Raw genomic sequence first — 13,412 nt, forward strand, 5'->3', positions numbered from 1 at the left:
AGTAGCAGAAAATGACCCACATGCTGGCCCAGGGAAACCACATGGGCAAGCAGCAACAGCATCTGAGCAGCCCAGCTCTGCTCCCAGGCGTGGGGAGTGCGCCAGGTCAGACAGCTCTCTGTCTCACCCCATCTAACTGTGCCTTTCAAATAAATAAATCAATGTGAAATAAGTGCCCTCCTTTCAAAACTTTCGGAAAAGGTTAAACCTGATGTCCTATTTAGGCGCTTCTATTGACACACAAAGTATATAATTTATATGTGCATAAATCTACTCTTGCAACAGTTGCATCTACAATTTGGCCCTGCGCATTTAGCAGAAAGATGTAGACTCCAGCTCGGTCTACACCAAGTCTGTCCTACAACAAGTATTTATTGAGACTACTAAGTGCTAGGCAGCATCTTGGAATCACTGGGAGCAGAGCTGGACAGGAAGCTTTCAGACAACACCAGACGTGCAACAGAATTGGTGCACTTGCGAAGCATTACCTTTTAGACAGTCAGATTGCGGGGCTTCGACCCTGAAACAGCTGTCAGTGTTGCTTCAGCTTCCCCTTCAGCTATCCTCCCAAAGAACAGCCATGCTGAATCTGACCGGGAAACGCTGGGTTGGAGCACTCACTACCTCCGGTTTGCGTACGAGGCCGGTTACAAGCTATATACAACTCTGACATAACTGAATGGTGAGGATGGCCTTGCTCTGCAAGGGCAGTGGTGAACTGCCTGTGGCAATTACAACACTTTAAACACACAGTTAAAACCAAGGCGGACGGAAGAATGAGTCCAAAATTCATCTTCAAAGAGACCTCCGCTCTGTCCGCATTTTTTCCAAATCAGGTTAGGAAATGACAGCTTCCCTTAAGCAGAAATGTCCTGCACCCCCCTAAAGGCCCTTTCTAGGGCGCCCAATAGGAGAATGGCCTCTACCTTACAGATACTCATTTTGTTTACTTGAGTGGGAGGTAGAGGAAGCTGGGAAACCTCTACCCACCAGTTCACTCTCCACACTGCGACAGCCAAGGCCAGGCTGGGCCAGAGGCTAGGCGCCACGAGGGCAGAAGACGCACAGCCCAGAGCCATCACACCTGCCGCGTGCCAGGGCGTGCCGCCGTGACTCATACCCACCGAGCTGCTGCAGAGCTGCTGCAGGTGTCCGACAGCAGCTGCACCCAATGCAGTAAGTCAGCGGAAACAGACTTGCAGCGGGAGTAGCAACTTTGCCCCAAGTTACTTAGTTTCTATGTCTGAAGTTACTTAATTGCTGTGTTTTTAGTTTCATCAATAACTGAATCTACTTCCGCTAGGCTCATTAAGAGAGCAATAGACGGGAGGGTCAGAGAAAGACTTTTCATAGGCTCCCGCTTCATGCCCCAAATGACCTCCACAGATAAAGCCCGGCCAGAGGGCTCAGCCTTCAGCAACCAGCACAGGCCGAGGGTCTCCCTGGCTCTCCAGCAACGTGCCCGGCTTCACCTACCGCCCACACACAGAACTTTTCCTTCACCTTTACTCTACGAAATTTCTACTTTGCAAAGATTTATATAATTGTGATTCCTCAGTGTCTAGAACTGCCTGGACTATATTCGAGCACTCGTGATGAGCAGCATGCTGTCCATGGCAAGCTCTTTGAATATTTTCAAATGTGCCAAACGGGGGCACCGAGACGGCCAAATACCCGCTTCACACCCACTTGTTTTCCAGGTAAGTCGAACTGTGAAAACACTAGAGCAGCTTTCCAAAACCCTGCGTGAAGAACAGGGCATCACCCTGAATAAAGTGGATCACCGAGCAGCCCAGAGCGGAAGGCACGCGATGAAGTGTCACAGCTATTTGCAGAGAGCTGTCCTCTGGTCGCGACAGCGCAGGTGCAGCAGACCCCGGCTGCACACGCAACTGCCTTCAAAGCCCACTCTGCCGTCCAGCTGCTTTTTTTCAATTCTTCCAGCACAGACATGAAAAGCAGGCAAGAGAACCGTTCTCCGTGAAGCCACGGGGCGAGCCGGGGCAGCCCGAGCCGGTGTTCCACTTGGCCGCGTGGATTCTTCCATCAGCTTTAATTACAGACAGAGTGGTCCGGTTTGGGAGACAGCCTAACAATTCCCACTTGCACATCCCCCGTCCTGCTAAATACAGAACCGCGGCCAGGCTTTGCCAGGCCTTGAAAACTCAGAGAAAAGATTCTAGCTCAACTTTGCCGCAACTTTGCAAGTTGGCAAATAAGCAAGCAACCAATGGGGGGAGGGGGAAAACTAAAAAAAGAAAGAAAGAAAGAAAAAAGGTGGCCAAGCGAGACGGGGCGGGAGAAGAGTACGGAATACCTGGCCCACCACCCGCCCCCCAAGACTCACTCTGCACCCCTTCTCCTTCAGGGCCAAGGCGGATCAGGTCGCGGCCCGGCCGGGGGTGCTCCGCCTGCCGCCCTCGGGGGGTCCCCCGGCACCCCGGGAGCTCCGCCCGTCCGCTCCTCCCCCGCCGCAGGGCCGAATGGCAAGGCGCCTCCGCGGCCGGGGCCACGCGCTCCGCACCGGGGGAGGCCGCTCGCGCCGCCGGCCCCCGGGGCCGCCCCGGCTCCCAGGCCGCCCGCCGGCCCGGAAAGGCAAAGTTTGGCTCTCGCCATCGCGGCCTCAACTTTGCCGCCAGCCCGACCGCCGCAGGTCCCCGCCGCTTCCCGGCCTCGCGGACACACACGCGCCCGCGCGCTACTCACTCGGGCTGGTCCCGCAGCGCCGGAGCCTCCGCGGCCGCCATCTTGAACTTCCTGACTCGGCCGCGGCGCCCCGGACGGCGGAGAGCGAGTCAGGCGGGGGACGACGGGAGCGCGCCGCCGCGCAGGCGCACGCGGCTCGGCGGCGGGCGGGGAAGCGCGGCGAGGCCGGATGCAAAACCCTACATCCGGGGACGCGGCCTCCGGCGCGCCGTGACGCCACTTCTGGAAGGTGGAGCCCGGCGGGCGAGGACCCGGAAGTCCCCGCTGAGGCTTCGCGTTCGATTGCCAACCAGCACGGGCCGACGCGGGGAAGGACACGGCCAAGGTGCCGCTCGGGCTCTGCGGCCCGGAAGGAGGACGGCCCCGCGGAGGTGCCCGCCCCCGGAAGGGGCGGGCTCTGCCGCTCGGGAGGATGCGCACGCGCGGTGTGCGTCCCCGCGCGCTCCGCGGCCGGCTGAGGGCTGAGCGCGCAGGCTGGCGGCCGGCCGACCCCTCGGTAGCTGCGTGTCCCGCGTCTGCCGACTGCAGGGCTGCCCTCCGAGCCGGGAGCTCGCGTGCGTCTGGGGAGACCTCCCCGCCGCGCCCCGGCCCGGACTGTGCCTTTTGTCCCCCCGCTCCCTGGCTCCCTGTGACCCTGCTGGTGCAGCGATGCCAGCGTGCTGTGGAGGGCGCAGCAGGAAGCCGGGCGGGTCGGCAGTCCCGGCCTGCTGCTCCCTAGGGTTACGGTTGGGGGTGCAGCTGACCTGCTGGCCCTGCGTCCGGCGCGGGGCGAGGGGTCTGCACACGGCGGGTGCACCCTCGGAACTTGGGGAGCCGTGCACCGCGCTGTAGGTGCGCGTGCTGGGGCGTGCTCCTCGCGCGTGCGCCTGCCTCTCGCGTCTGCAACTTTATTTCCAGGTTTTTTATGCACTTGCGAGTAAGGGATTTGGTCCACAGCTCTTTACGTGCCTTCATTGCATAAGTAACATACGCATTAGAAACTGTTTTTTTTTTTTTTTTTTGCAACAGAAGATTAAAATTCCCTGTAATCCTACTGCCCGTAAGTAATTGTTTGCCTTTGGAATACCGTTTGTCATCACGTGTCTGTGTGTGTGTAAGTTTATTTGCTTTAGTTGAAAGAATTGCAGAGACCACACTCTTCGGTGGTGCTGGTTCACTCCCCAAATGGCCACAGCGGCTGGAGCTGGGCTGGTCAGGAGCCTTTTCCAGGTTGTCCACGCGGGTGCAGGGTCCCGAGGCCCTCCTCTACCGATGTCCCAGGCCACAAGCAGGGTGCTGCGTGGGAAACGGGGCAGAGGGACTTGAAGGGTGCCCTCACGGGATGCTGGGGTCTCAAGAAGGGGTTGACCTTGCTATGCCCCCGTGTCAGCCCCTTGGCTCATCTTTAAAAGTTGTTATTAGAAATGTGGTTTGATTTTCTTTTCTAGGACAGTAAAGCTAGGATGCGAAGAGCTACTGCAGGCGTGCCTGCTCGGAGGGGTGCAGTGGCCCCTTTAACCGAGTCTGGGTGGGTGCACAGGGAGCTGTCTCCCTCGGCCCACGTGCGGGGTGCTTCTGTCCAGCGGGAGTTCTGGGCAGAGCTGAACTGTCCTCTGCCCTTCGTGTCCTCTCTGAAGGGGCAGGCCTGTCTGTCTAGAGGGGTGGTGGTGGTGTGGCCACACGGGTGCCTTCCTGGTCGTGGATCCTGGCACAGGAGGCCGGCGCTCGCTGACCCCTGCAGGTCACTCGGTCTCGGGGCTGCTTCCCCTTTAATCTGACCAGCTCTGCCTTGGGAGCCGGACCCACGCGGCGGCCGTGCTGTCGGAGCTGCGGCTTTGTCTGCGCCTTCTTGTTTTCTTAGTTCTTTTCTGTCCCTCTGCTGTACCTCTCACATACAGTGGCTGTATTGCAGCATCTCAATTCTTCAGCAGCGACTTTCCCCCGCTTGTTCTCTTAGTGCTTATTCCGGGCTCACCGTGTGGAAGCGGTCTCCAGTACACATTATCTTGTCATTGTGGAACCAGCTTTAGCTTTGCATTAACTTACAGTGAGATGCAGAAACCTTTCAATATGGTGTGATTTAATTTTCTTGCTTTTTTAGTATTATATGTGTCGCTATAAATGTTTCAAAGAATACTTTATTATAATGATTATATCTTTGAAGCATATATTTATCGCTTTTGTCATATAAAACGTGTAGGAGGACATTGTGACCCTAGAAGGTCAGCGAGCACAGGATTACAGCTGATTGGACAATATTTGCATGAGAACAACCGAATGGCTACCTTTTCTATACCTGATTGGATACCATTTGTATAAGAACAGCTGAGTGGACAGTATGTGTGTGAGAACACTTGGCGGGATATACAAGACAAAGGCGTTCCAAACAAAAGCATAGAAACAGTTGATGGGTTTTGTTGATGAGCTCAATACCTCCTCCCTTATCCCATAGGACCCTCTGTGTATAAAATCCGATGGCACTAATAAACTTCGGCTTTGACATCAGTCAGGGTCCACGCATGTTATTATTGGCTCCGTGCACCAAGTCCATCCTTGCTGGACAGCGACAAAAACTCATTTGTCATTATTTCAGGTTCTGTTTCTTTGTTACTTTTGTAGATTTCAGTTACCACTCAGAGTAATTTGTTTAATTCAATAGTTTTACTCCTACTCAGGCTCTTGGTACTGTTGCTAGCAAATGTATTTGTATGTGTTATAGGTTCAACATTTATACAAAGTATTAGATTATATGAAGTGCTTTTTTCTTTTTTTTCTCTCTCTCTCTTTTAAAGATGTATTTACTTATTTGAAAGAGAGACTTCCCATCTGCAGGATGGTCACGATGACCAGCGCTAGGTCCGGTCCGAGCCAGCAGTTTGTGTTGGGTGTCCCGTGTGGGTGCTGGTGTCCAGGCACTCGGGCCGTCCTCCACTGGCTTCCAGGCCTTTGGTAGGGAGCTGGTCACAAATGGAGCAGCCCAGACTTGAACCAGCACCCATGAGGGCAGTCAGTGCTGAACCAGTCCAAAGCCAGGAGTCTCTTCCAGGTCTCCCATGCGGGTGCAGGGTCCCAAGGCTTTGGGCTGTTGTCAGTTGCTTTCCCAGGCCACAAGCAGGGAGCTGGATGGGGAGTGGAGCTGCCAGGATTAGAGCCGGCGCCCATATGGGTTCGTGGGAGCATTCAAGGTGAGGACTTTAGTCGCTAGGCTACCGCGCTGGACCAAGTGTGTGTTGTTAAGACAACTTTATGGGGTATAATTTACATCTCAGCCATTTTAATATGCATCTCAGTGATTCTTAGGGAATTGACACAGCTGTCAGGCGTAGCAGTGTGTCTGCAGCTTTACTGAGACACTGAGGACAGTAACTGGGAGGTTTTGTTTCACACTGTGGATGAGTGTCGAGCTGACCTATGGCCTCTGATGGGGACACTGGGTGTACTCGGACAATCGCCCCCCTGGCCCGCCTGTAATGCACCACCACAAGGCGGCAAAGCCCGAGTTTGCAGAACTTGACTCTTAGAACTGCAAGCTTGTATCCCCTGCACTCAGCCCCACCTCTCAGACCCTGGTAACCAGTGTTTGTTTTGTTTTAAAGAAGTTTTAAAACCTGATTTCTCATTTTGTTTGAGAAGCAGAGACCTCCCCTGCGCGGGTTCATCCGCAGCCTTTGGTTTGTGTGAGCCTCACGCCGTTTAGTGTAATGTCTTCATCCAGGTCAGGCCCACGAAGCTGTCTTCCTGTCTCTTCCTTATGTTGTAGTCTCTAAGCCAGGGACTGGGTTCTCGAACATTTTTGTTGTAGGACCGACCCCTCAGTAGCTTCAGAAATTATTGAAGAGCTTGTATTTGTATGCGTTACACCTGTTGATATTTGTTGTAGAGATTAAAATTGAGCAATTAAACAATATTTTAAAGTATCAGAAGCAGTTGTGAACATGTAGTATGTATTTTAATAAAAGGTTTCCACTGTGCTTGTACAGTCTTGAAATGTGTGGTTGCCTGTCGGAGTTGGATTATGAAGTCAGTTTTCTAAGTGTGTAAGAGTCTTGAAAAATTGCAAATTTGTGGTATATTGTTGCATCCACTCCACCACTAAAACAGTATGTTACATTCACCAGTGACAGTCACAACAAAGCTTTAATTACAACAAGGAGAGGCAAGACAACCGGCCAGCCTCGACCCTTACCTGAGCGCGGCCCCACAGGACCACTGGCAGGCTTTTTATGGGGGCAGTTTACAATAGCTTGTGGGGTGAGGGAGGTCAGGCCGCACGCTCCCTGCTTACCTGGGCTGGGCAGCCCCTGCCTGGCCCTTCTCCGGGCCCTGCTCCAGCCTGGGCGCCACCTGTGGGTTAATTAGGCGGGGGCCTTGATTCATGGGGTTGGGGGCCATCGGCACTAAAGGCCACGTGGGTCATTAGGCTGCGAGCTCACACAGTTTGTTAGCCAGGCAAGCAAAGCAGGAGTGTGGCAGTTAGCAGTGAGCTGTTTGCTCCATTCCGATTTCAGCCCTACAGTACACACGTCTCCATTCTTCACAGCATTCTTGGACAAAATAAAGAATAAAAACCTGTGGAATCATTTCTGCACGTCATCCGTTTTTGGTAGAATCTGCTTTAGAGAACACGTGGACCTCATGAAGGGACGCCTCGTTAACAAGCCGCTGTTACAAAGCACGTGTGAGGAGATGGGTCTGCCCTGGGCTGGGAGGGCTGGGGCAGAGGCCAGGACCTCTGCAGCCCCGGCCTGCTGGGAAGAGGAAGAGGCTTGGTTTTGTGTTTGGTTATTCCGAGTGGGGTGGCGTTGGACCTGAGGGACTGCTGAAGTTGCTGCAGGAGAGGGGGGCTGTGCTGCCCAATGTGGCTGCAAGGCAGCCCTGGGACCCTCCTGAGCGGACGAGGAGGAGTGCCAGTGTAGAATGGGCGCCTTTCCACCTACTGCAGATCTGTCCTTGGAGTGTTTGACCGACCGTGAGTAACATATGTCTTTACATTCGCTGTAGAGTTTGCTGCCTCGCTTTGCTATGGAGTGCCTGCCTGGTGCCAAACTCCGTTCCAGACATGGGAGAACAGAGGAAAGGTCCCGGCTCTGTTGTCACTTATCTCCTAGCTCATAGAAAACAGATGGTTGTAAATGCGGTGAGAAAGATGAAGCAGGGTCCAGCACGGTAGCCTAGTGGCTAAAGTCCTTGTCTTGCATGCAGCAGTATCACCTTTGGGCACCGGTTCATGTCCTGGTTGCTTCACTTCCCATCCGACTCCCTGCCTGTGGCCTGGGAAAGCAGTGGAGGACGGCCCAAAGCCTTGGAACTCTGCACCCACAAGGGAGACCCAGAAGAAGCTCCTGATCCTGGCTTCGAATCGGCTCAGCTTTGGCCATTGTTGCCACTTGGGCAGTGAACCAGCAGATGGAAGATATTTCTGTATCTCCTCTCCATATATATCTGCCTTTCCAATGAAAATAAAATCTTAAGTAAGTGAAACTGCCCCCGAGGAAGTGACATCGAGCTGCGACTTGGGTGTGGCAGGGCCTGGAGAAGTGCATTGCAGGCATCAGCGAGCTGTGGCCACCTGTGCTGGGCATACAGTGGGCGTGTTCCAAAGAGAAGCCACATTGCTGTCAAGTTTGCTGTGCTTTGGGAGCTCATAGTAGTGACTGGAAAGAAGATATGACTTGGTGCATTTAATTGTCCCCTTAGGATCTCTGCTGGCGTGACACAGTAGCCACGCATGCGCTTGGCAGCCTGAGGGAACACAGGTGTGTGGGGTGGAGCGTGTCGGGGCTTGTCTGAGCCCGCTGCCCCCGAAAGCTGGTGCTGAGCCCCCTTGCTCTCTGCTCTTGTCCACGGCCACCATTTTGTCACGTCTGTAGTGACTGTTTGGCACATTGCCCTGCAAACCCCATCAGCATCTCGGCCAGCATTGTGGGCCTCGGGGTCGGCGGCCGCCTGTGACATGTCATTGCCGGCCAGCACTGGTTCACGGCCCACGTCCTGACGGCGCTGCCTGACCCGCCTGGGCTGCTGATGCACCTGGGAGAGCAGAGCTGGAGGGCTTCCCACCCAGAGGCCCCGAGGGAACGCCAGGTCCCTGCAAGCTGGCCCAGCTCCTGGGAGTGGGGGCCAACCAGCAGAGCAAAGATCTGGAACTTTGCCTTTCAAATTATAAACACATCTAAAACGGAATTCCCATTCCTTCTGAATGAACTCCATCTTCCAGAGCTTCCTGGAGCTCCCTTCCTTGCCCCGTTTCATTGAGTGCACCCAGGATTCCTCCTGTTTCCCCTGCAGTCCAAGCTGCGAGCGTGTGGGACTCCTGCAGTGTCGTGTATGATCCGTCTGCCCCCGCCCCTGTCGTACTTAAGCCGTTCTCCACCTGGAAATGGAATACACTTTTACACTTTGGAATTAGATTATGTCCCTGCCCTGCTTGACGCCTCCTGGCGGGACTGCAGTGGCTCAGGTGTAATCCCACTTGACACGGCCTGCGAAGCCTTGGGGATTTCAGCCCAGCTCAGCCCTCGGCCTCACAGGCTCTGTGTTAATCCAGAAACTACCATCCTCTCGCCCACCTGCTGGCGTGCTGCCGGGGCCCCTCCTGGCCTCACCTGCTGGCGTGCTGCCTTCAGCGGCCCTTTCCCAGCGAGCCCTCCAAGCTGGGATCCCTCCAAGCTGGCTGCCCGGCTCTGCTCCTACACTTTAGTAACACACTGTTACCTTTCCTAATAAACCGACGGGTTTGTCAGTTCACATGACTCCTCTGTCTTTGCAGACGCCAAGCTGCATGTGATTGGAGCATGTCTCGCTGATGGTTTGAGACCTTGGCCTGGCTCGCTTCTTCCTCGTGGGAGCGGGGAGAGGGGAGCTCGGACCAGTGTGAGAGCCCTGGAACTAGGCCTGGTGGTTGAGATAAGAGCTGCTCTGGGAAAGGGGAGACCCAGGGCGGTGGTTAGTGAGTGCACGGCAGTAGTTACAGTAGCCACAGTAGCCAGCCAGGAACTGCCTGCCCAGGTTCAAACCTAAAGCAGTGTTCCCAGCTCTTCCAGGGAGCTGATCGGGTCTGCCTCACAGACTAGAAAGACGAAGAAGCTTGAGCCATTCGCTTTGGCTATTTGATTTTCACCTTAAAGGGGGGTGCGGGGTGCAGTGGCATAGCACACTAGTCTGCTACGTGCAGTGCCAGCATCCCAGATGGGTGCCAGTCCCTATCCTGGCTGCTGCTCCACTACTGATCCAGCTCCCTGCTTCTGGCCTGGGAAGGAGGCACAGGGTGGCCCAAGACCTTCGGCCTGTGCAGCCACCTGGGAGACCTAGAGAGCTGCAACTCCTGGCTTCAGGAATGCTCGGCTCTGGCCGTTTGGGGAGGGAACCAGCAGACAGAAAACCTTTGTCTAAGGCAGCAGTGCTTGAGGCAAGGGGATAGCTGGAAGTTTCACATCATAGCTTTTCTTTATCTATTCCTTTGCGGAGAATACATTTGATACATGATAGATTTTTTTTTAAAACAGATTTATGTTTATTGGAAACACAGATGTACAGAGAGGAGAGACAGAGATATCTTTCATCTGCGTGTTCATTCCCTAAGTGATAACCGCAGCCAGAGCTGAGCTGATCCAAAACCAGGAGCGCTTCCGGGTCTCCCACGCAGGTGCAGGGTCCCAAGGCTTTGGGCCGTCCTCCCCTGCTTTCCCAGGGCACAGGCAGGGAGCTGGATGGGAAGTGGAGCAGCCGGGACATAAACCAGCACCCATATGGGACCCAGTTCTTAAAGAAGGCTTGGCCAATTCAGCCATTGCACCAGGCCCTGAGATTTGAAGTAAATATGAATACACATAAATCAGCACACTATAGAGAATGAATTGGAGCATAAATAACCTCTCAAATAAGTCACGAGAAATCAGGCGCTTACCAAAGATTCAGTAGGTGACACTCCAGGAAGATCCATTGGGTGGCTCTTACGTATTAGTCCAGAGGCTCACCTATGGGTGCTTTGCCGCCCTGGGCAGGGGCTGGGGTGGCAGCGCGTGCAGCGCCTCCAGCTTCCAGGAGAGGGCAGCAGAGGAGCGGTGTGACTCCAGGTGCTGTATCCTGGGTTGGGCGCAGTTTGGCTTGGTTTGTGGGCTCCCTGTGAAGTGACCTGCTGTGCCTCCTGCTACAGGCAGGCAGTCTCCCAGGTCAGGTGGGCTGGCTTAAGCCCCGGGACCTGGGGTCCGGAGTCCTCCTGGTTCGAATCCTGGAAACCCGACTTCGTCTGTGCTCTGGACAGACTGCTTCATGTGTCTGCTGTGCAAAGGGCTGGGGTGGGGACAGGAGGAGCACAGCGCTCCCTTCCCGTGGCTTTTACAGACGAAGGAACAGACAGAAAATAGAGCTGGGAAACAACTGCCTGTCTTGGATGTTCAGTATCTGTAGAAGGAAAATGTAAATATCGCTGTCTGACTACTTGGGCTGTGTGCCGGCCGCTTCCCGTGCGGTTTCGGAAGGAACTTCAAAGGCACGAGTGCCTGTGCGTAGCGCAACGCAATGTTTGCCTCTGACGACACTGTGCATACTTGGTCACCCTTGATTGCTTTTCTGAATAAATATTTGAAGCACTGAGTCAGTTTCATCTTTCTGTTCTTACAAGTGTATTGGGATAATTGATGTATTTCTAATTTCTTTTTTTTTTTAAAGATTTATTTATTTATTGGAAAGTCAGATATACAGAGAGGAAGATCTTCCATCCGATGATTCACTCCCCAAGTGAGCACAATGGCCGATGCTATGCTGATCCGAAGCCAGGAACAAGGAACTTCTTCTGGGTCTCCCACACGGGTGCAGGGTGCCAAGGCTTTGGGCTGTCCTCGACTACTTTCCCAGGCCACAAGCAGGGAGCTGGATGTGAAGTGGAGCTGCCGGGATTAGAACCTGCGCCCATATGGGATCCCGGGGCGTTCAAGGCGAGGACTTTAGCCGCTAGGCCATGCTGCCGGGCCCTATTTCTAATTTCTAAGTCTGATGTTTTTCATTTGTTGTCGGTTTCTTTTTTCCTTTTGCCTAGAATATAGATTGTGCTTTCTTAGAGGAGTCTGGCCTGACTACTGTGCCTGCTTTGTTGGATGCCTGTGTCTTGGGAAATCATCTGGAAGTTACAACCCAGTGTTCTCCTGTGGCCTGGGAAGGCAGCAGAGGACGGCCGGGGCCTTGGGACCGCACACGCCCACGGGAGACCCAGAAGTGCCTCCTGGCTCCCGGCTGCTGTGGGCTGCTCTCTGGCCGTTGCGGCCATTTGAGGAGTGACCCCTGGATGGAAGCCCTTGTCTCTATCCCGGCTTCTCTCTGTGTACAATCTGCCTTTCAAATAAAAATAAATCTTTTAGAAAACTTCCAAGATTATGTTGTTATTTTCTGTCTGTTTCGCTTGCACCTTTAGAGTTAAGCCTTGAGTGGTACCCAGAGTTAATGGATCGTCTTTTGCGGGATTCGGTCTCAGCAGTGGTCTGGGCAGGGGCTCAGTGATGGCTTCAACTCTCAGGATGGATTAAGCATCTGTGAGGCTGCCATCCCATCCAGTAACCAAGATGGTGACATTAACCCAGATGTAACCTTGAGGGGCTTCAAACATCGGCATGGCAGCTCCGTGTGTGTGTGCCTGCAGAGGAAGGTCATGGCTGCTGGGTCTATTCCTTAAAATATTTAATATTTTCACTTTTTATTTTTCAAAACATCATATGAGAAAGGGAGGGGATACAGAGAAACACTGAGATGTCTATGCACTGGGTCACCCCCCACATGGACGAATCGAGGAGTGTCTGTGTGAGTGACTGGCCCAGGCACTTGGGTCATGTTCTGACTTCCCTGGCTCGCACAGCAGGGCAGGGTCAGGACTCCATTCTCATCCCGGTGTAGGGTGCTGGTGTTGCCTGCAAGAGGTGCCTCACAGTGCTGGCCCCGTGTTCTGCTTTCTTAAAGAATCGCCCTGCATTTGATCTTGCACGGTTCCTCTGTGTGATTGTACTGTAGTCTATTTTCCATTCCTTTATTGATTAGATATTTGAACTATTCAAGTTAACAGCTTTGGGGTGGCAGCAAGGAGCAGACATTGCTGAAGGCGTTCATTTTATGAGTGTGCTGCTGGAGAGCTTCCATGTGGTGTGGCGTCCCGTGGAGTGCATGCGAGATGGTACCATCAGCATGTTTGCACCTGCCATCTGCTCGTTCACTCCCCAAATGGCCACGGAAGCTGGCAGTGGGTCATCTCAAAGCCAGGAGCCTGGAGCATCATCTGGGTTCCCCTGGGAGGGGTAGAGGCACTGCTTTCCCAGGCACAGCAGCTGGGAGCTGGATGAACCGCTCCATTGCTCCACCATGGATGCTGGTGTCACAGGCAGTGGCGTAAGCCCCTGTACCACAATGCTGATCCCTCATCAGCGTCTCTTCTAATGCTAGATGAGAAGGAGTGTGAGTTTTCTCGGTGTGACCTTCATTTGTGCTTTTGATGGTGTCTAGCATTTCTCCATGTCTTCATCAGCTTTGGTGAAGTGGCTGTGTATGGCTTCTGCCCATTTTTTCTGTCTGTGTTGTGGTTGTATTCTTAGTGCATATGCTTTAAAGATCTATTTAGAAGGCAGGTTGACAGATCTTCCCTCCACTGGTTTATTTGCCAGATGCCCGCAACAGCTGGGGAGTAAGCCAGACTGAAGCCAGGAGCCATGAACTCAGCGAGGCCTCGTGCGTGGGTAGCAGAGGCC

The 13,412-nt window shown here is 53.9% G+C and overlaps 1 protein-coding gene across 8 annotated transcripts in view; it reads right to left on the reverse strand.

The window, feature by feature from the left end:
- The window catches only part of PRPF4B (pre-mRNA processing factor 4B), a 35,245-nt gene extending 32,435 nt beyond the window's left edge, over positions 1-2,810 (reverse strand). For all 8 annotated transcript variants that reach the window (XR_005884298.1, XR_005884303.1, XR_005884302.1 and 5 more), the window contains exon 1: positions 2,707-2,810. Coding sequence is in view for 1 of the 8 variants with exons in the window: in XM_040984039.1 (XP_040839973.1) it covers positions 2,707-2,747 (41 nt within the window). In the remaining 7 variants the exon portion in view is untranslated. The remainder of the gene's footprint in view (positions 1-2,706) is intronic.
- Positions 2,811-13,412: the final 10,602 nt, after the last annotated feature.

The sequence above is a fragment of the Ochotona curzoniae genome, unplaced genomic scaffold (assembly GCF_017591425.1).
Source record: "Ochotona curzoniae isolate NIBS_2020 unplaced genomic scaffold, NIBS_Ocur_1.0 contig_4064, whole genome shotgun sequence".
Taxonomy (NCBI): Eukaryota; Metazoa; Chordata; class Mammalia; order Lagomorpha; family Ochotonidae; genus Ochotona; species Ochotona curzoniae.